Genomic DNA, 21,765 nt, shown 5'->3' with positions numbered 1-21,765 from the left:
AATTACAAAACCAACCAACCAACAGGTCCTTGTGGTGCCGAGTGTACTTTGCTCCCTGAGATCCAGGGAGGCCGAGTGGATGCTTGCATGGGGAAGGTGTGAGGCCTGGGTTTAACTTTCATAACGCTAATGAGGAGCTTCCCCAACTGTCCCCATTTTTCAAATGAATAAAGCAGAGTTCAGGGGTGACGAATCTACCTGTCCAAGGTTCTGGCACTTGAACCTCGTTGCAGTTCTGCCCCATAGCAAGCTGGCTTAACTTGAAGTTAACTGAGGTGGGTGGAGGGGACAGGGAAGTGAAAATCACATTGGAAACTCTCAGCTGTGATTACATTCCCCCCAGCTGGGCGCTGGAGCTCTCTAGCACCTCAAGCCTGGGCACAGTGGCCAGAGCAGGGCCAGGCACCCTTTTGCCAGCCTCCATCCTCAGCAGTCAGAGCCTTGGGGCATCCGTCTTGCCTGGCTCAGCTCCACACTGCTCAGTGTCCATCTGGACCACAGTACGGGTCCACAGCACTGTGCCCCTGGAGGCTAAAGTTGTCACACTGAGGGAGCAGTGACCTGGTCTGTTGCCTGAAACTTAAGGAATTTTAGATTGTTTTAACATATCAACGCTAGTGTGTACCACCTGTGGCTCACAGGTGAATGTGGTTCATTGACCATAACCGACAGCACTGACAGCACCGGCATCAACCTGTTAAACAGGACAAACAGAAAGGGATAAGCTGGGGGGAGGCGGGGAGAGGAGGAGGGTTGTGTTCTTAGAGGCCCCATCTGGGTTGGAATCTTAGCTCAGCCACCCCCACTCAAGGGCTGACTTTGGACAAGTGGCTTCACTTCCTCTTTCTAAAATGGAACAACAATCACCTATGAAGAGTGGAATTATGGGTTATTCATTTCTTTCAGGGGCTCTTCTGTGTTTCTGGAATACCTCTGGGTTACTTTATTACTCTTGAACTGACAATATATCACTGTTTCACTGTATCACTGTCATCCTGTTGTTCATTGATTTCCTCGAGCAGGCACCAGTAATGTCTCCTTCGTCCTAGCCCTGAGATTTTATAAAGTGCCACATTTGAAGCTCTTTCAGTGTCAGGAGAATGAGACCCATCACTGTTACTGGTTTTTGTTATATTGAATACGCTACAGGGAGTTTGCCAGACTCTGTCGTGCGGGCAGGATACTTTCAGTAGCCTGCCAGATTCTCCAGAGTAAGAACTAGATAATAAGATGTCCTCACCGCAGCCCCTTGGAGGAGGGCGGGTTGAGCAGAGCCCTGGCAGCTGAAAACTTCCAGTTCCAGCCACAGCCATGCTTAATTAAGATCACTCTCCACACTTCCGGACAAGCCTCGCACATGAAGGAACTGGTAGAGGAACCCAGGTGTACGGGACCCAGGGCTTAGATCTCCAAGCCTGCTCAGATCGGGTCTGGGCCTCCTCCACCCAGATCCCCCATCTTCCAGTTTGTAGGCGTTACACCCACAAACTGCAGTATAATCCCATCACTGGCCAAGACCCAGAGACTATAAAACCCAGCTCCCGGAAGAGAACAGACAATATATCATGCATATTAAATTCCCAAAGGGGGCAGTGATGTCCCTCTGAAGAAGGGGTGCAACCCACATCCCCCCACCCCTGCCTGCCCCAGTCCAAGAGTCCTGCTCCTAAAGTGCTCCCTGCTGAAATCAGCCTGGCCCGGGCCAGAGAGTCCAGGCTTGCCTTTCCCCAGAACCTCCTCAATGCCAGGAGGTACTGACCTAGGACTAGGCATGAAGAACACTGGGACAGCAAAGCGGGACTCAAAAGATGCTGCCAAGGAAGTTTTAGATGGTTTTAACATGTCACTGCTGGTGTGTACAGGTAAGGTTTCATGGAATTGGCTAGATGATAAGCAAGAAATCACTATAAGACTTACAGGAAAAAAAGATTCAAAATAATGTAGTAGGTTTTTAGCACATAGTCCCTATTAGTACAGGTTGAGATCCTGTATCTGAAGGCATGAGAGCAGATGTGGTTGAGACTCAGAAAACTTGGAATTTAATTTGATCTGATGGGGGGGGCACATCTGGTGCTGCTCCTGGGATACTCCTGGCTCTGTGCTCAGGAGTGACCTTTGTCTGTGTCCATGGGACTGGATATGGTACCGAGGCAGTGATCAAGGATCACAGTCACCACAGCCTAATACAACAAAAGCATCATTTTCCCTGTACTGCTCTCTGGCCTTGGAGAGACCAGCAAGCTACCGAGAGTATCACGCCCACACAGCAGAGCCTGGAAAGCTCCCCATGTGGTATTCAATATGCCAGAAACAGAAACAACCAGTCTCACAATGGAGAAGTAACTGGTGCCCACTCTAGCAAACTGATGAGCAATGGGAGGACAGTGCTACAGTACTACAGTGTTACTCTCTGGCCTGGAAAATGGGAATTTTAGTAGGACAAAATTTGTGCATACTGTGAATTTGTGCATCTGTGAATCCATGCTAATGACACAAAAACCTGTCTTTTCCTTCAGGCCAGGTAAACTCCCTCTGTGTGCATGAAAAATATTTTAGTTTTTAGAACTCTGGCCTCTCACAACTGCCAATAAAAGAATAGAGATCACCAACTCAACCTTCTGCAGCATTGCTTTATAGATCTGCCCTCCTTTTGGTAAATTATAAGTGTGGATTCTAAAGGTGAGTGTGCATATTTGAGCAGCATAAAAAAATGATCATGGACAATTCAAAGTCCAAAGTATGCTAATAAAACCAACATAGATCAAGGCAAATGAAAAGGCAGAATGAGACAGACACATAATTTAATCAGCATATATTTATGATGGACTTAAATTCACTATGGAAATAGATCTCCAGACTCTGGAGAGATAGAACAGCAGGTAGGGCATTTGCCTTGCACGCAGCTGACCCAGGTTTGATCCCCAGCATCTCATATGGTTCCCTGAACCCCACCAGGGGTAATTCCTGAGTGCAGAGCCAAGAGAAACCCTGGAACATTGCCAGGTGTGGCTTTACCTCTCTATATATCATTTGTATCACTTGTCATCCCGTTGCTCATCAGTTTGCTTGAACTGGAGCCAGTAACGTCTCCATTCGTCCCTGCCACGTGCTAGTATAGCCCAATGGCATCTGTTTGCTCCAGGAACATGAAAAGCCTCAAATCGCTCATTCAGGGTTTAGACCAAGAAGTCTGACCATCTCATAGGTGGGCGGCCACGCGTTCTTTTGATGTCCCGTGGAATCCAGTCAGTAACAGCTCTAGTCCAGCAGTCATCTCTAAATCGCATTATGTATTCAGCCCATCTGATTTTCGACGACTTGGCAAATGAGATAGAGTCTCTGATTCTTGATCGTCAACGGAGGTCGGAATTCCAGATTCCATATATATATGGAATATATTCCATATATGTATATACATATATATATTCCATATATACATATATATATATATCCAGTCCAACAGAGTGTAGTCAGCAGGCTTCCCTTCTCAATATACTCATCAATCAACCAGTTCTACAAGAAACCATAATTCTCAACCTGCATCTTAGGATAGACCAAACTTTGACTTCTTCACCCTGGAAATAGCTGACTCCCTGGGAAGGGCTGGCCACCAGAGACCCCGCATGCTGCTAAGAGAAGAACACAGAGAAGAGCCTTCTCACACACACACACACACACACACACACACACACACACACACACACACATACACACACGCCCCTGAGGGCAGGTTTGCTTTCAGCACTCTCCCTCTCCCAGTGTCTACTGGAGATATTGGGGCCAGCTCGGTCAGAGCACATTCACCCCGCACCTGCTTGACCTCTGCACCTTACACAAATCCTATTGGACACCCTCACCCTGCATGACTTAGAACCAAGCAAAGAGCCAGAGAATGACTCCTGAAGACCCCCAGTAGGTTGTCTCTGTCTGGGGCAACAACCTGTTAGAAAGCACTTCCATCTTGCTTCATGGTTGGCTAAACAGTAACATTATGATTCAACAGGAAATTGGGCAAGTCAAGCAGAAGTTTCAGCATTTTTTTTTGTTGTTGTTCAAGATTTTGCTGTCTCAGTGGTTATAGTTCTTAACCACAACTCTGAGTTCTGGACACAAAGATGTAACACAGTGTTTATTGGCTGGCATTTTTAGCACATCAATGTAAAAACCTTAGCAACAATACACGCCAGGAACCTATCTGAGACGTTCCAGACATACAGAAGTTCCCACTGGCCATCAGAGTTATTTCCCTTGGTAGAGAATTAGTTTTGAAGATAATAAAATGTTTTTGAACCTTGTATTAGCTCAGACCATTGTTCTTTTCCTTATCTTATTATTATTTTGCATTGCACTGTCTGTCCTCCCATTGTTCATTAATTTGCTCTAGTGGGCCCAGTAATGTCTCCATCATGAGACTTGTTGTTACTGTGTTTGGCATATCGAACACATCACAGGGAGCTCGCCAGGTTTTGCCGTGTAGGTGAGATACTCTTGGTAGCTTGCTGGGCTCTCCGAGAGGGGCGGAGGAATCGAACTTGGGTCTGCCAGGTAGGCCGTGTGCAAGGCAAATGCCCTACCAGCTGTGTTATCACTCAATTTTTCTATTTTTAGTTTTTGTTCCACATCTGGCAGTGCTGAGGGCTTATTCCTGGCTCTGTGCTCAGGGATCACTCCCAGTGTTCCTCAGGGGACCACATGCAGTGTTGGGGATCAAACTGGGGATGATCTTGTGCAAGGCAGGCAGGTAACCCCTATGCTGTATCTCTGGCTGACCTCCTCTGACTTTAAATAAATATTATAGAGTTGAGATTTTTTTGTGGGTCCTCTCCCCATCCACCCCCCATTCCATTATTCAAAACTAAGTTGTTTTTATTGCGCTTGACTTTAAGTGATTTCCACAGAAGTCTGTTTCCAAAAACAACACATTATTGCCTTTGCAACTGAAATTTTTCATGTTATGTTGCTTGTACACATTTTCTTCCATATTGCAAACATTATTTCATTTTTCTAAGTGCAAGAATAATATTTTGTATAATGTTGAATATGTAATTTATGTGAGTTATTTTTTCAGTTCAACAGTTTAAAGCCCCTAAGAACTGATTTCCTATAGTCAATACTTTCATTTATCTGAGTAATGATTTTGAACTTTTTTTAAACTCAAGAACTATGTTGATGTCAATTTGTGTGGCTCCCCAAGTGCTTTTCACAAAATAATCTGTGCTCTGTTATTAGGATGGTAATTTATAGATATCAGAGGCACTAGGACTGGGTAATGGTAAGAATGCTAAGACAGTTGTGGAAATAATAAAAATGTATATGAATAAATGTTGATGTGCGCCAAAGCTGGGAAAGTTTCCAGAGATTTTAACCAGTGAGTTGACATCAGACTTCTTTGGCACAAAATGTTTTTCCTATGAAGGGGGATGCTGAAGATGAAATGGTCTAGGGGACCTACCTGCTTTGGTTCCCAGCCTGCTCAGGCTCGGGCTGTTGGGGCACGAAGAGGTCCTTGCCTGCCTCTTGCTGGGGTCCCTGGGAGAAAGAAAAAGATACCACACTCAGCACAGACACTCAATATTTTTCTTCCTGCAATGGCCAAGAGTCAGTTACATGCAACTTTTAAAGAGACCACCAAGAACTGTTTCTAAAATGGTGTTTGGTGCCTCCTGTTTAATGTACATCTGACTTCCAACCACGATGCATCCTTTCCAAACCAGCCAGGGCTGCTTAACAATATGAAATACAGGTACTAGAAATGAGAAAAAAAAAAAAAAAAAAAGAAAGAAAGAAAAAAGAAAAAAAACCCAACAAAACCATCAAGCCAAAGTTACTTTGCAGATCATAAAGCTGATTAAGAATTCACACCACAAGAGGTCACTGTTACAATAGGAAAGAACTGTCTGCTTGAGCCCAGAGAACCTGGAGAGCCATGGTAAAAGTGGGGGCGGTGGTAGTGGTCAGTGGTAAGGACACTTTGGTGGGGGGTGGGAGAGTGTTCTGGTAACATTATAGGTGTACACTGTATACCTGCCCTCCCCCCTCATTTACAAACACTTCTACTCTTGTAGACAATTGTTACATTGCTATAGGTATATATGTAACCCACAAACAAACATAAAAGGATTTCCAGGTAAAATTCCTGAGAGGTGATGGAGGTATCATGTTGTAGGATCAGATCTGGAACTGACTTTCTCCTTCCAGTTCATTGATTCTCATTATGCTCACTAAATCAAGTGAGCCCTGATTCCATTTAAAAATAAATAAATAAATATCTTCTGAAGGTTTTTTTAATTTTTAGATAAAATTGAAAAGTTAAAAAGAGGCCAGAGACCTGGTATAGGGGGTATGGCGCTTTCCTTGAATCATGCCAACCCTGAGTCTGAACCCCGTGCTAACCCCCAGAATCAGGAACAGCCCCTGAGCACTTCTGGGGGTAACCCCAAACCCCTCCCTGCAATCAAAGATAAATTAGTCAATGAACAGCAATTATTTTGCGTTCCAAATATATCTATTTGGTAAGGTGGCTGAGTGAGAGCAGAATTGCCTAGTTGGCTGCATATTATTATTTTTTTTGTTTTAATTTCTACAGAAGAGATCATCTTTGAAAGGATACAACTTCTCCTTTGCTATAGATGATAATTAAAAATGAACTTACTTTAAAATTTCTGAACAAACTTCCCCAGTAAAAACAAAACAAGAACACTGAGAAAATAAAGTACAAGACTTACAAGACTTCATTTTTGAAAGATGATATTTGCTCCAAAACAGAGAAAGAAGGTGCACACACGTGGCCAGGATCCCACCACCCCATTCCAACACTGGTGCATCCCCACTGTTCTGTGTTTTCTGGGCAGTAAGACATTTCTCCTCCCAGCCCCCTCCCCCAACTCCCTGGCTTCTTAGTCCTCAGTCTTCACTCCTACCCCAGGATTAGCATCTCAAAACCTCACCATTCCCCAAAACATTCATATTCAAACAAACAAACAAACACTACAGGGAAAAGATCAAGTTCACCTTTCTGAAATGTCTGATGACTGACTATTCGGAAACATGGCTTTATTTGTGTAGCCAGTGAAAACACAGACCTGGCAGCAAGATATCATTGGCCAACACTGGGGACCCAGATGCTCTTTGCCAACACTCTCCTAGTACAGCTTTAAGTGGAACTGAACTCAGAGACAACAGAAATAGAGGAAAACAACCCTGTGAAAAAGGAAAATGACAGTTCAGCAAGGAAGAGGGAAGATATCAGATGAAGTCTGGCTGGGTATGAGGTCCAGGAAGGTCCCATATTTTTCACTTCTGGAAATAACAAGGTAAAGGTAAAGGTAAAGGCCCTCCCGTTGATCGTCGATTTGCTCGAGCGGGCCCAGTAACGTCTCCATTGGAGACTTTGTTGTTACTGTGTCTGGCATATTGAATACTCTCGGTAGCTTGCCGGGCTCTCCGAGAGGGGCGGAGGAATTGAACTCGGCTCGGCCATGTTGGCCGCTTGTAAGGCGAATGCCCTACCCGCTGTGCTATTGGAAATAACAAGGAAGTTGAAAACAGAGGCAGGAACTTTTAAAAAATTACTGTTTTAAACCACTATTAAAATCAAAGAATATATACATTACACACACATACATGTGCACACACAAAAATATATATAGTATTACTATTTATAAATAATTGCTATTAATTTTTAAACTACTGGCTTTCCAAATCCTCTACAGCCAAGGGCAGAGGTGAGATCGCCTCCCAAAAACCATGTTTGTGGTTCCCCATTTCTGGAGGTGGTGGAGGAAAAAGGAACGTCCCATCATCCAGGAAACCTTGGCAGTACTGGGTCCTGCTGGCTCTCAAGAAGAGCAGAAGACTGGGATTGACTAAGGTGGCAAATAGTCGTCAGGGAGCACTGGCCAAGCCATACTCAAAGGACATGGACTCAAACCCTAGATCCAACTTTCATCACAGATTATTTAACCTCTTGGTCTTGTTTTATGTATCTTAACATAAGATGCTGCTGCAATTGGTACATTTGAAAAAGGAGAAAAAATAACTGTCATTATTATTTTTTCTTTCATCTAAATTCATCGAATACCTTGTCTGAGCAGTCCAGTGCTGAATGAGATTGTGATTTTGATAAAAAAAAAAGGGGGGGGGAGGGTAAAAAAGCATACAAGGTATTACTCTTAAGAAGTTCTAAGAGATAGTACAGGGGTTAAGGCACCTGACTTCCAGGTAGCTGACATTGGTTCAATCCCTGGCACTGTATATGGTCCCCCATGCACTGCCAGGAATGATCCCTGGGCACAGAGCCAGGAGTAAGCCATGAGTACTTCCAGATATGTCGACCAAAAACTGAAAAGAAAAAAAGTAACAGAAAGGAAAGCAAGAAGTTCACAATCTACTTTGTGGAACTGAAACCCTTAAAAAAAAATTTTTTTTTTCAGAAAAGGAAAAATTTCAGTAGCTTCTCTAATCTGTATCTGTACTCCAATGTGAAACTCAGCAGTTACGGGCTGACTGAGAAAGAATAGCAGAGAGAACCTTAAAAGAATAAATAAAAGTTGAACTGGCCAATGACAAGCCAGTTCTCAGGAGGGGCATAGCCAAGTTGGGGACCAGAGGCCTAGAAGAAGCCATGGGAAGCCACTTGCTGACACTGTGGGTCAGTGACAATGAGCCCAATTTACTGGTGATCAGGAGCTGGCAGCCAAGTCTACCTGAGACTTGGAGAGAAGCAGACAAGGTGAATTCTGTGAGGGTGATAATAGGACTGGAGAAAGAACAAGTTGAATGAATGAAATAAAAATTAGACGCAGTCTGGAGGCTGACTAGAGGCAGAAGGAAGACCTGAGTACTTCCAGGTATGTGGACCAAAAACTAAAAAGAAAAAACATAAGAGAAAGAAAACAAGAAGTTCACAGTCTACTTTGTGGAACTGAAACCCTCAAAAAAAATGTTTTTTTTTTTTCAGAAAAGGAAACATTCCAGTAGATTCTCTAATCTGTACCCCAAAGTGAAAATCAGCAGTTATGGACTTACTGAGAAAGAATAGCAGAGAGAACTGGAGAGAGGATTTGAGAGGTTAGGGGCTGGCAAAGCAAGTCTAGTTTCCCATGTTGGGTGTTTGGTGGAAAACAGAACAGCAGCAAAGATGTGGGCAATGGAAGCAGCACAGGGACCAGAGTCACAAGAGTGTCTCAAAGACCAGGACTTCAGGAAAAAGTCTTATCAGATGCTCAAACATAGGAAGAAGATGGAAAGGAGAAATGGAGTCCAAGGAAAGATGAAAAATAAAAATGTCTTGTGCACTTCGGGAACATCAAGAAAGCAAGCGTGGCTGGGATGTCGAGGAAGATGCTAACAAAGCAAGGACTGTTCAGGCTGGCCAGGGAATTATAACAAGACTTCTGTGAAGCTGAATTTCCACAGTAAAAATAAAGGGAAAAGAAAAATATCAAGAAAACACCATCTTTGAGGTTCAAGAAAGAAAGAGAGAGCACAGAGCTCAAATCTTATGTCTTGCACGTAACCAATTCAGGTTTGATCCCTGGCACCCCATGGGTCCCCTGGGTATGGCTCTGTGTATGACTCCCAGGGGGGTGGTAGGGTCTCCCCAGCACTATGGGGCCCAAGCAGCATCGCATCTGCGGGCCTCTGCATCAAACCACCTGCCCTTGATGGAGAACCCCCTAGGGCTTCCTGAGCAGTATTTGGGAGATCCTCCTCCATCCCCCGATCTCATCTTTGTTAAAGAAGAATAGAAGGCTGATAACTTATGCCTAATGACTTTGTTGTAACTAATTAGAGCTGCTTGAAATAAATCTTTATCCTCTTTCTTGAGATAATCTTTCAAGCATGTAAAGATGTTATGTTCATTCCTTCAGGTCCTCCCCTGTGGTTTAAAGCCCATGGTTCTCTCATTGATTAGCTGTGTATTCCTGGGTAGGTATTTTTGTTTGGGAGACCACCCAGATTTATGCTCAGGGCTCACTCCTGGCTCTGTACACAGAGATCACTCCTGGAGGGCCTCTGGTAACTATATATGGTGCTGAGGATTGAGCCTGGGTTGGCTATGCGTAAGGTAAGTGCTGTACCTGCTGTCCTATCTCTCCCGCCACTTGGATATGTTTTTTTCCCATGCACTTTGGTTTCCTCCTAGGAATGTAAGGAACTGATAAATATTAGCATTTTTCAGTGCCTGGCTATTGTGAGGATTGAATGATTTCTATAATTTCTCTGGAGTAAATTATCTCTCTAGTTGTTTGGCACAATTTTAGACTATAAGCAATTGGTAGGCAGTTATGGTGGCTGTCATCAATGATGTCATTAGCAAGCTTCTAGGTTTTGCACTTGCTAATGGTTTCAAATTTCTTTGCCAGCCTTCCGTTACTCTCAAGTATCTGTGTGTCTAGATTCCTCTCAAAGTCTGCAATGTAAGATGGAGCCAAGGTGTGTCCTGAGGAACAAAGAGAAGACCATGGAAATCCTAGTTTCTGAAACTGTGGGGTCATGTAAGCTGAACTTGGGAGATCATTTTAATATGTTTCTTTTAAAAAAAACTTTTATTGAATCATTGTGAGACAGGCCCTTACAAAGCTGTTCATGATTGAGTTTCAGTCATACAATATTCCAATACCCATCCCTCCACCAGAGTACATTTCCCAGCACCAGTGTCCCCAGGTTCACTCCGATTGCCCCCCACCCCCTGCCTGTCTCTATGGCAGGTGCATTTATTCTTCTCCTCCTTCTCCTTCTCCTCCTCCTCCCTCCTCCTCCTCCTCCTCCTCCTCCTCCTCCCCTTCCTCCTCCTTTTCCTACACCTCCTCTTCCCTCTCCCCTCCTCCTCCTCTTCCTCCTCTTCCTCCTCCTCTTCCTCCCCCTCCTCCTCTTCCCCCTCCTCTTTTCTTCTCCTCGTCTTCCCATCCTCCCCCTCCCTTCCTCCCCCTCCCCCTCCCCTTCCCCTCCTCCTCCTCCTCCTCCTTCTTCTTCTTCTTCTTCTTCTTCTTCTTCTTCTTCTTCTTCTTCTTCTTCTTCTTCTCTCTCTCTCTCTCTCTCTCTCTCTCTCTCTCTCTCTCTCTCTCTCTCTCTCTCTCTCTCTCCCTCCCCTTTTGGGCATTGTGGTTTCCAATATTGATACTGAAAGGTTATCAAGAATATTCCTTTACCAAATTTTAACCCTCATATCTTGTCCAGTGTGATCATTCCCAGCTGTTATTGTCACACTGGTCTCTTCTCTATCTTACATACCCTCAGCCCCCCCCCCCCACTTGTGGTTAGTTCCAACAGTACTAAGTTTCTATGCCTATATATCTGGTATGTATACATACATACCTGATGTGTAAATGATTTTTGGTTAAAAAGAGGTAGAGTGGAAAAGTCTTTGAAGGAGTCGTGTTTTGTGTAAAACAACACAAGTTGGCATGAGTGTTTTCATGGCCACCTCACAGCATGGATAATCCCATCTGCTCTTACTAAGCAGACAAGGCAGAGAGGCCCAGTTCACACTGGGCTCCTGATTACTAAACTTCAGTGTTTTACTTACAAAGGTTCCTACTGATCAGATTATTTTTTGGAGGGGTAGGGAAGAAAGAAGAGTTGGTTGTTGGGCCAACCTGGTGGTACTCAGAGGGTACTCTTGGCTGTGTTCAGGGACAAGTCCTGGTGGTGTTTAGGGAACTGTATGGGATGCTGGGGAACACGGTGGGGTAGGCCACAAGCAAGGCAAGTGTCTTAACCCCTAAACTATATCTCTAGAACTTAGATGTTCTGTTTAAATTTTTTTTATTAATTTTTTTGGTCTTTTTGTGGGGGGTCACACCTGTCAATGCTCAGGGGTTACTCCTGGTTCTGCTTTCAGGAATTACTCCTGGCAGTGCTTCGGGGACCACATGGCAAGCCAGGGATTGAACCTGGGTCGACCACATGAAAGACAAATGCCATACCCACTACACTATCGCTCCATCCCCTAATTTATTATATTTTTTCTTTTTTAAACACCAGTGCTTGGGGAACTATGTGGGCCTGGAATCTGGATCAAACCCATATGCAAAACATGCACTCTAGCCTATTAAACTATTTCTCTGGCCTTGTTTTTATATCTTAAAATCATTCATATTTGTTCTTCCCAACTTAATTATTCTTCCCAGCTTCCTGCTCTGTAATTAAGTTGGGAAGAATAAATTGTTTCTTATGTATCCAAATCATTCCAGAAATCATTCCTCTCGGGTCTTCTGTGAATTCTTCTTTGAGGCAGAATAACACTGTCATATCAGTTAGAAGATCTTCATAAGACACAGAACAAAAACCTTTAACTCTCACGAACATAAGCAGCACATCAAATGTATTGGCTTATAGAAGCCCAAGTTTGGCATTAGTGGTGGGGCCTGGGCTTTGGCTCATCTCTCTGGCACTCATTCCCCACTGGCTTTCTTCCCTTCCTTTCTGGCCTTCCTCCCTCCTTGGCCTTCCTTCAGGTTCATCTCCCATGGGTAGGGGTCCTAAGCTTTACAGAATGGCACTTCATTCCCAGGCCTCTCTCCTGCAAGTCCCAAGCATCAGGGCAGAAACAAAACTTCTCCTTCCCACCACCGACAGGAGTTATGCATTTCACTGTGAACCACCCAACCAAGCTCTGTTGTCTGAGCTGTCCCAGGCACACTGTCCTCACACAAATCAGACAAGTTGGCAACACCAACTTTTAGACCATATATATGCCCAGGAAATAAACATGTATCTCCCTTTAAAATATTCAAACATTCAGATTTTGCAGTGATTATCATAGTTCATCCAATTTCCATGATTTAAGTTCTCTAGTGAGGGGCCAGCAAGTTTTTTCTTAATGAGACAGGCAGTACATTATTTCTTACTTTGTGGGCATGTGGCAAAATTGAGACAAGTAAGTAGAGAATCTCATAATCATTTAAAATATAATGGCCTAGGGATTGGAGAGATGGTAAGGCAGTTAAGGTTTGCTTTGCATGTGGCTGACCCTGATTTGATTCCAGGTACTGCATATGGTCTCCTAAGCACTGCCAGGAATGATCCCTAAGGATAGAACCAGGTTTAACGCCTGGGTAGCTCCAGGTGTGCCCCCCCCCCCAAAACAAACCAAAATGTAATGACTTAAATATCTAGAAATCATTCTTAGTATTGTTATTTTAGCACTAAAAACAACAACAACAACAATCAAAAGTGATTGGCTACATTTAGCTCCTGGGCTATAGTCAATAAGACTTCTTTCTGCTTTAGAGCAGTAAATAAAAAAGTACACTCAATGGGAGAGAAAACAATGTTTATTTTTATTTTGGAACTAAGAAAGAAATGGAAATCAGAAGTTAAAAAATCAAAATTATATTTTTTATATTTTGCATTGCTGAGGGAATCCCTCCAGGGCCTCACAGTAAGGTCACTAAGCCACACCTCCAACCTACAGAAGGACATCATATTGATTGATTGATTGATTTTCTTTTTATTTTTTGGTTTTGGGGCTGCACTCGGCAATGTTCAGGGCTTACTGCTGGGTCTGCACTCAGGGATCACTCCTAGCTAGTTCAGGGGACCATATGAGATGTCGGGGATTAAGCCCGTGCAAGACAAATGCTCCTCTCACGGTAGCCCTCAAAAGGACATTTTAAAAACTGTTTATGACAATGGAACATTTTTTTTTTACAATGGAACATTTTGAGAATTCTGAGCTCAACATTATGGTGCCCTGAGAAGAGGATTCTTCATTTTTAGAATCAGAACTGAACTGCATAGATTCAAATAAGGCAATAAATATTTGACGCTTTTCAGTCATACCTTTTCTGTCCTTGCTACACAGCTCGGCTGTTGTAACATGAAAGTAGCTATTGGTGACTGGCAAACTAATTAGTGTGCTATGTCTGAATAAAACTTTATTTGCAAAAACAGCTAGTAGGCTAGATTTGGCGATTGGGCCTTTGTACTCCAACTTATATTCTCTTAGGTTCTTTAACAGCAGTTTGGGAATGCCACCCCCAAGTGGTGGTGGTCTCACCCATATGTTCTTATGGCCTGAAGCACTGACATTAGTTTCCAGACACTCTCATTCTTCCTTAATGACAAACTTTAAAGAGTGAATCCTACTTAAACAGCTGCATACAAACATAATGAAATTAAAGGTTGTGATTCGAAAGAAATGTTTGTAAAAACCAAGCATTTAAAGAAGTCCACCAAGTTATCTACGGCATTGGGATGTGACCTCTGATTAAAAATTTGTACATTTTGAGATTATTCTTCCAATCTGAGTACCTTTTTTCAATACTCATTCACTGATCATGTGTCACGTTCCCTATGTATAAATCTGATCTTGCTTTGTACCCAACCAAGTTAGTCTAATTTGGTTCAGTGTAAATTCCCATGGCTTAGCATAAAAACCCTGTTTCAGGCTTCCTCTAAACCTGCCATCCCAGTTTTCAGACACCTGGTGTTAAATCCTTGTAACTTCTCACTGCTGTGGCTCTGAGTCCTTCAACAAGGGGTTGTTGCTGCTCTGCCGTCTTCTAACACACAGGAGTAGTAAACCTTCTGCCCATCATCCACATTTCCAGCCCCTTCCCACCAGCCCTCATGTACTAAGTGGGGTGCTCTGCGTCCACAGCCCCTCCCTGCTACACCTGCTTCCTGTCCCAGGAACCCCTTCTCCCGAGGTCCTTCACTCTGCTGCCAGCATGAGCCACTCTTGTGCTGGAAACAGCTCAGGCTCCCTACAGTTTAAAGTCATACCAGGCCATCTACCTTCCTTTGAACCTACCACCGGCACTCACATCACCTCTCTGCTCCTCCCAGCAAGCATTCAGGAGGTCTTCCAGTTGAAGTCCAGCTCCCCAAGGCACCTCAACTCCCTGATGAACCTTCCTTAATCATAAAGTCAGAAATACAAACTCTCACCTCTTGGCACCCTGCCTGGTTTCTTCTAGTGCTTCTTTTATTACTCCTAGCCTTGGTCAGTGTCCCTGCTTCTAGAACCTTGCACATATTCAAATCACCGGGGACTTTCTTCCTTTTTTTGGAGGGGGGGGGTGTGGTGAGGGAGAATACCTGCCAAGATGCAAATCCAACCGGTCTGAGATGGAGCCTGCACTACTAACAAGCCCCCAGGTGAAGCTACAGTCTGGAGACCACATTCCAGCTGTGAAGTCAGACCTATGTGTGAGCTGCTCCCGGGCAGGACCTATTTCATTCTTTCCTGACTCCTCAGCACAGAGTTTTGCTAACCAAGAAAAACTTGTGAAATAGAAACTGGCCAACCAGGGGGGATTTCTAACAAAATCATTCTGGCTAACCGGGGTCTTTTCCAAGTGGAAAGTTTCTCAGCCACATGACCCTTAATTTCTGAAAAGAATAATGACTTCATTATATATTTTTAAAAAGATGATATATTTATTAATTTAAGGCCAGTTAAAGTTAGACTGTACAAACAATATTTTTAAAAATCATCCAGAATTCCCATCGCCCACAAATAAATATTATTAAGATATGGTAAGCACCATTCCAGATATATTTTGCATATATACAGATGAAAAGATAAAAAAAAATTAAAGACCCAAAGTCCGACTCAGAGGGATAGCAGGTAAGTAGACACACCAAAGTGGGAGCATACATACAAGTCAGGTTTTTTTTGTAATCCCAAAGGATGAAATATAAATTTTACTTGAATTTAACAAAGAAACAGAAATTGAAGTGAAACTGAAGGAATTGTAGAACTTCAGATGAATGGGTCTTCACAAGAGATAATAGTTTCTAAAAGATCTCTCTAAAGTTAAAAAAAGATAATGAAAAACATTAGGATGCTGAAATCATTCTTCTTGTAACTTTACATGTTAATTTCAGGCTACAGCTTTTGACAGATCTATTCCCTATTATGAAGTGAAGTAATTAGAACTCCCACTTCCTCCCAAGCACCAGTTTCGATTGTTTATATTACTATTATATCGCCTAGGTTTCTGTTCCATAATCATCATTTTCAGAGTTGTTTACTTTTCATTCAATATGAAGACAAAGTCAATACTCACCACCAATGCTTTAACCATAGCTTCTCCATTCCTGAGTTTTAAACTCTGACTCATTCTTTTGTTGTCTAGAGTTTTCTAGAAATTGTATAAGTTCAATCATATCTGAAACATATCTAGGTGTTGCATTTTTCCTGAGAGAGCTCAGCTGGCCTCTCAGTTGTTGGGTCACTCTTCTTAGACTCAGGACTTCATGGATGCTCCTTCGTTGCCTGCTAGCTTTGAGGGGGGCTCTAAGAAAATCTATCTTTTCCCCACATTTTTTTTGTATGTGATTGGCTTGTTCTGTGTGAATGGTCACAGGAGATTTTCTTCCATCCACCCACCCAATTAGAAATGAAAGGGTGGAGCATGTATCATGTGCTAGCTGGACTCTAGTGCTGAGCACTGCTTGATGGTGTGGATGATTTCACATCAAATGCTGTGAGGACATGATGGATCCACTTGGGCTTCGGATTCAAACCTTTATTTCAGAAAGCTGTTATTTATTATGTCTTAATAGTTTTTGTGGTCTTTTTGTTCTGCTCACTTGCATTTTCAGTGTGCTATTGCAATGATCAAATGAATTTAATATGTGATTATCACTTGGAAGCGTGCCTGGCACTCAGTTCAGAGTGAAATGGCACCAGGAGGAGGGGAAGAGGAAGGAGCTGCTTTTTCAGAAATGCAAATTTCCTGCCTTCTATGGTAATTCTTCATTCCCCTTAGCATTTTCATATCGTCTCATTGATACGATTTCTTCTAAACATGTCCACCAGGCTTCATTGCATTTTCAGCTGTTTTTTATTCTAATTTTTAATTTCTAATGTGACTTTCCTTTCTATACTTTTTTAAATTTATTTTTTTGAGAATTAATTTTTTTGCATCTCTATATGAACTTATACAGCAAAGATGAGCTCATGTTTCCTTTTTTTTTTAGGAGAGTAATCACATTATAATTTCTTTAACATTATGGAGAAGATTATTTTCTTGGTTTTTGGTCCCATACTCAGCAGTGCTCAGGGCTTACTCCTGGCGCTGTGTTTTGGGATCACTGCTGGAGGGGCTCAGGGGCCTGTATGTGATGATGGGGATCAAATCCAGGTTGGCTGCATGCAATGCAACCACCTTACCCCCATACTATCTCTTCAGCACTTGAACAGCGTTTTGACTTGTTTCCCGTTTGGGGAGGGTAATGCCATTTGTGATCCATTTTCTTCAGCTCTATTATTTGCATTATTCATCTGTGCTTGAATTTCATATTAACTTTCCTCTCTTTTTATCTCTTTTTGGAGGGTGGAGCAGGAGACACAGGGGTCGACCAAGGGTTGCTCCTGGCTGTGCTGGGGGATTATATAGTGCTGGGAAAATAACCTGGACATTCTGTATAAATGTATTACATGCACTCAGCCCATTGAACTATCTCTACAGCTCTAAGCTATGTATCATTAAACATGACTACTTATTTGTTGAAGAATTAAAAAGGATCCACAGAGGAAGTGTGTGGGGTACTCCTTTGCTTCAACTTTAATTTCCTTGAACATCCAGATTGATGATGTGACTTATAGAAAATCAGGCCAGGCTCCTTGAGCATTAATCTATCAAGATTTTCCCCACCCCTTACCCCAGATGGCCAACAGGAAATGGGGAGAGTTGCCACCCCCTCCTCCAGAGACCCCTCCCTCAGGGGCTTAAATGGGATCTTAAGTAGACGTCTCCACTCTCTTGGGGCCTGCCCCCATTCTGATATCTCATTTCTGTAACTAAAGAGAGTTAAATACACTATTCAAAGAGAGTCACTCTCAGTGGAATTTGTTTCTTGCTCAAGGTCTGTGGAGGTGTCTTGCTTTCAAATTATTCCTTGTTTTCATCTGCATTTTTACAGAGTGCAGTAGGTTAATTAGACTCTTGGTTGCAGTATTTCAAGTGACAAGAGGCTAATGTAAACCAGCATTAAGTTGCCTCTGTCAAAAAATATAAATATGGGAAAGAAAGAATAACAAAGAATAAAGAAAAAGAAATGAGAAAGAAAAGAAGGGGAAGAGAAGGAATGCAAGGGAGGGAGGAGAGAGAAAAGGAAGGAAGGAAATAAGAGAGAAAAGATGGGAGGAATGAAGAAAAGGGAGGAAGAATGGAGGCAGGAAAAAAAGAAGGAAGGAAAGAGGGAGCCAAAAGGAAGAAGGAAGAGAGGGAGAAGGAAAAGAAATAAAAGGGAAGGAAGCAAGGGGGGAGGAAGGGAAGGGAAGGGAAGGGAAGGGAAGGGAAGGGAAGGGAAGGGAAGGGAAGGGAAGGGAAGGAAGGAAGGAAGGAAGGAAGGAAGGAAGGAAGGAAGGAAGGAAGGAAGGAAGGAAGGAAGGCAAAGAAAAGGAACAGAACATTGTGGATATGGGAGCCTCAGGCACAGCTTGATCTAGCAGGTGAGTTACAACCCATCCTGAAACGTGGCTGCTGTCTCTCCATTCCTTAGCTCTACTGGATTGTAAATCTCTCTTTCCAATTAACTCTCACAAGACAATAAAATGGCCACTGTCAGTTCTAAGACCACCTCATATTCACAACTTTTGGATGTGGAAAAGAGCACTTTCTCTAGAGGCTCTGGCAAAGATTCCAGGAGGGGAATTCAAGTGCTCTCTCTTGAATCCTGTGCTCACTTCAGAACCAACTGCTGGGGCAGGTGGGCTGAAGAACTCTGACCATCCAGCTCTGGGTCAAGGACTTCCCAGGTAAGAGGGTAGGGAAGACAGAGGGACTCTTCCTCCAAACTTGGCCTGAGCAGGATTTATTATACCATGTGAGAAGGCTACCTCTCCAACGGGCAGTGTGCTATGTAGGAAAATAGAAACATAAAATATCAAGCACATACTATAGTGAACTGCTTGCTTCAGTTTGATGATTTAGAACTCCACCCCCCCCCCAATTTTGTTGATGACACCTATTACTCTATTTTCTCTACTGTTATTTTTACTGAATTTTAGTAGTAGGCTTTTGCTTTTCCATCTTTAACCAGAAGCCTCCTCTTTAAAAATTATTTTTGATTCCAACAATCCTAGCAGCATTTAATAGCTTCGAATAAGGTTTTGAAGGTTTAGTCATAGTTCCACAAGCTATCATGAAGGCTAGGAAGAAAAGAGAGCAAAGGTGAACAGTTATTTCTGTTTTACACTTTAGATAGCTGTGCTCCTGGAAATGGTAAAGGGTTTGTCAAAAGCATATAGCTCAATCAGGAGACCAAGAGAAACCCAGATCTAACCTAGAGATTCTGGCTCCCAGAAGTGTTCTTGAACTTCTCTTGGGATCTCTCCTTAAAGATCACACTTCCAAAACATGACCACTTAAAAGGTATTTAAAGAGAAAGCCTTAGAAGATCTTTATGCAACTACATAAAAGGGGCTCATTATGTTGAACTACTGGATGGATGGGTGAAGGGGTGGATGGAGATAGAAATCCAGCCATATTTGAATAGAAGCGATTTTCCATTCTGAGAGCCACGTGGAAAGGAAAAGTAGAGTGGATAAGAAGCAGGTCTCTGAAACATTAAGAAAGAATCCTCCTGTGGACACACAGGGACTGCTGCAGTGGGCAGTTCTTTTGGAAGACAATGACAGTGAGCGCTTGAGAGCAAGTTATCTTTTGAAAAGCTAAAGGTCTCCCGAGCTCTTGTTTGCCAAGTTGTCTTGCTTCACAAATCCTTCCCCTCTCACAACCAGCATTAAGCTAAACTTCAATCTATTCCATGTCTGAGCTGCTCACATTCTACATTATGGCAATACAAATCAAGGTCATGTCCCCTGCATTGATGACAGTCACACATCACTTAATGGGCACCGTGGTCCACAGGCATCCTGGTGGTCCCCACAGACCATCCCATAGAGCCTAGGTATGCAGTAGGCTTGGTCTGTGTGGTATAATTCTACCCTGCTGTTCACCTGATGATGGATTCACCCATGACACATTTCTCAGTCATGTACGTGCTGCTATGTGTCGCAAAAGTCTGTGACTTTCTCTCCTTAGCTAGTGAGCTTCCAGTCCCACTGCTGAGAGGTAGCACCCCACAGCCTCTGTGCCTTCCCATGGGATACTCAGATTCCCTTTCAACCTACTGTCATCTCTAGGCCTCATCTTTGCTAGTTCTGCATTCCTTTCCCTCCGACCTCACACACACAAAAAAAGCCTTCATCTTCCACTTTATGGTTTAGAGATGGAAAAAAAAAGAAAGAAAAGAAAAAGCTAATTGAGGGTAGGGCTTCAGCATCAAAACTGGGAATACTCAGCTTCAGAGCAAAGATCATTTCTTGGAATTATTCACTTCAGTGTTTACAAGAAACAATTATCAAGCATCCCAAACTGATTCACAAATGTAATTAATGAAAGAATTGCTAATAGTTTCCATTTTCTGGTTTGTTTTAATCCTACTGTATAATCTTTTTCTTTGGCACCACTTCAACAAAATTCCATGCAATGATTAAAGGGAAAAAAAAGATTCATAAAGTAAAAATGCTATTCAAAGTTACACTCACTAGGCTGTACAGGCAAACCCAGGCCAGGCATAATCATTGTGGGATGCAAAAACCATCCTAACAAAACAAAGCAAGCAAACAAACAATCAATTGATACTGCTGCCAAAAACTTCATAAATTTTGGGGTGGAGGTCTCACACCCAGTAGTGCTCAGGGTTGACTCTGGGCTCTGCACTCGGAAGAAAGCTTTATAAATTTGAACAGGCAGAAAGCAGCGCTCTCCAGTCCCGAGAGGAGTTTCCCTTGCTGACTGTGGGACAAAGCATGTAAGTGAAAATACCTTCGCTGACAGACGCTGAGGAAGGAAGCCACAGTGAACTGCAACATCTGAAGGTTTGCACAAACAAATACTGACAACAATGATAAAATGAAATAAGACAGCAAAAGTAAGTGTTTCCTTTTCACTGCAGTGCTGAAAGCACACGCTCTCCTGGCGCGTGCCCGGCATAAGCCCTGCGCTCTGAACTATTCTTATCCACCGACTGGAAAAGATCGGTGGCAGGGGCCAGTTCGCTGTTTGCTGTTTTATGCTCAACTCCCAAAGTCCCAATTTGAAGTCATTCTCTTCCACTTAAAGAGACATTTTGTTTTCCCTTTCATTTAAAAATATGTTCTGAATGCAAAGCAACATGACAAGGACTGCTAGGTCGCCTACTATAAATTTTGTGAGTGCAACACTCTAGGGGCTGTGTCAGCATACAAGGTCAGTTCAGGGAAACCAATCAGCGGCCAAATAGCCAGTTTGGGGAAAAGTCTGAAGCACTCCGCAAGGATACAAGCCAAAGGCAGACCTAAAGTCTAAGGCAAGGGCAACAAGTATTTGGTCTTAAAATGGCCCATGGAATTTAATCTTGTTAAGTGAATTTGAACTGGGCAGATGTCCACAATGACCCAGTGGAAACTTGTTGAAAAATATCTTTCACTGACTGACCCTGCCTGCTCCAAGACCTTCTGCCTTCTTAGCATCCTTACTGGCTGAGACTGGGAAACAGTTTGCTCTCCTCCTCTTACTCCAGTTATTCAAGGCTTCTTTAGGAAAACACCAGGCTCCAGGCTAAGAATTCACAAGGTCCCTACCACTGAACATTTCTCCACAAATCCTTAATATGGTAGGAAGACTGCTTCTTGGGAAAGCCCTCTCTAGAAACATATTACTATTTTTTTTTAAAAGAAGCAATTCTCAATAACTTATTTTTAGGAGGGGGAATCATATGTCAGAAATCCACAGGACTCTCCTATGTTAACTAAGA

General features: G+C 42.9%; 1 protein-coding gene across 1 annotated transcript in view; it reads right to left on the bottom strand.

Moving 5' to 3' along the window:
* Positions 1-21,765, bottom strand: part of ARMC2 (armadillo repeat containing 2) — a 134,060-nt gene that overhangs the window by 76,365 nt on the left and 35,930 nt on the right. Inside the window, exon 6 of the mRNA XM_056125237.1 lies at positions 5,453-5,529. Coding sequence (XP_055981212.1) covers positions 5,453-5,529 — 77 coding nt within the window. The remainder of the gene's footprint in view (positions 1-5,452; positions 5,530-21,765) is intronic.

Source organism: Sorex fumeus, unplaced genomic scaffold (genome assembly GCF_029834395.1).
Source record: "Sorex fumeus unplaced genomic scaffold, SorFum_2.1 ptg000054l, whole genome shotgun sequence".
NCBI classification, from domain to species: domain Eukaryota; kingdom Metazoa; phylum Chordata; class Mammalia; order Eulipotyphla; family Soricidae; genus Sorex; species Sorex fumeus.
The sequence above is the reverse complement of the archived record's forward strand: the minus strand, read 5'-3'. Positions and strand labels throughout refer to the sequence as shown.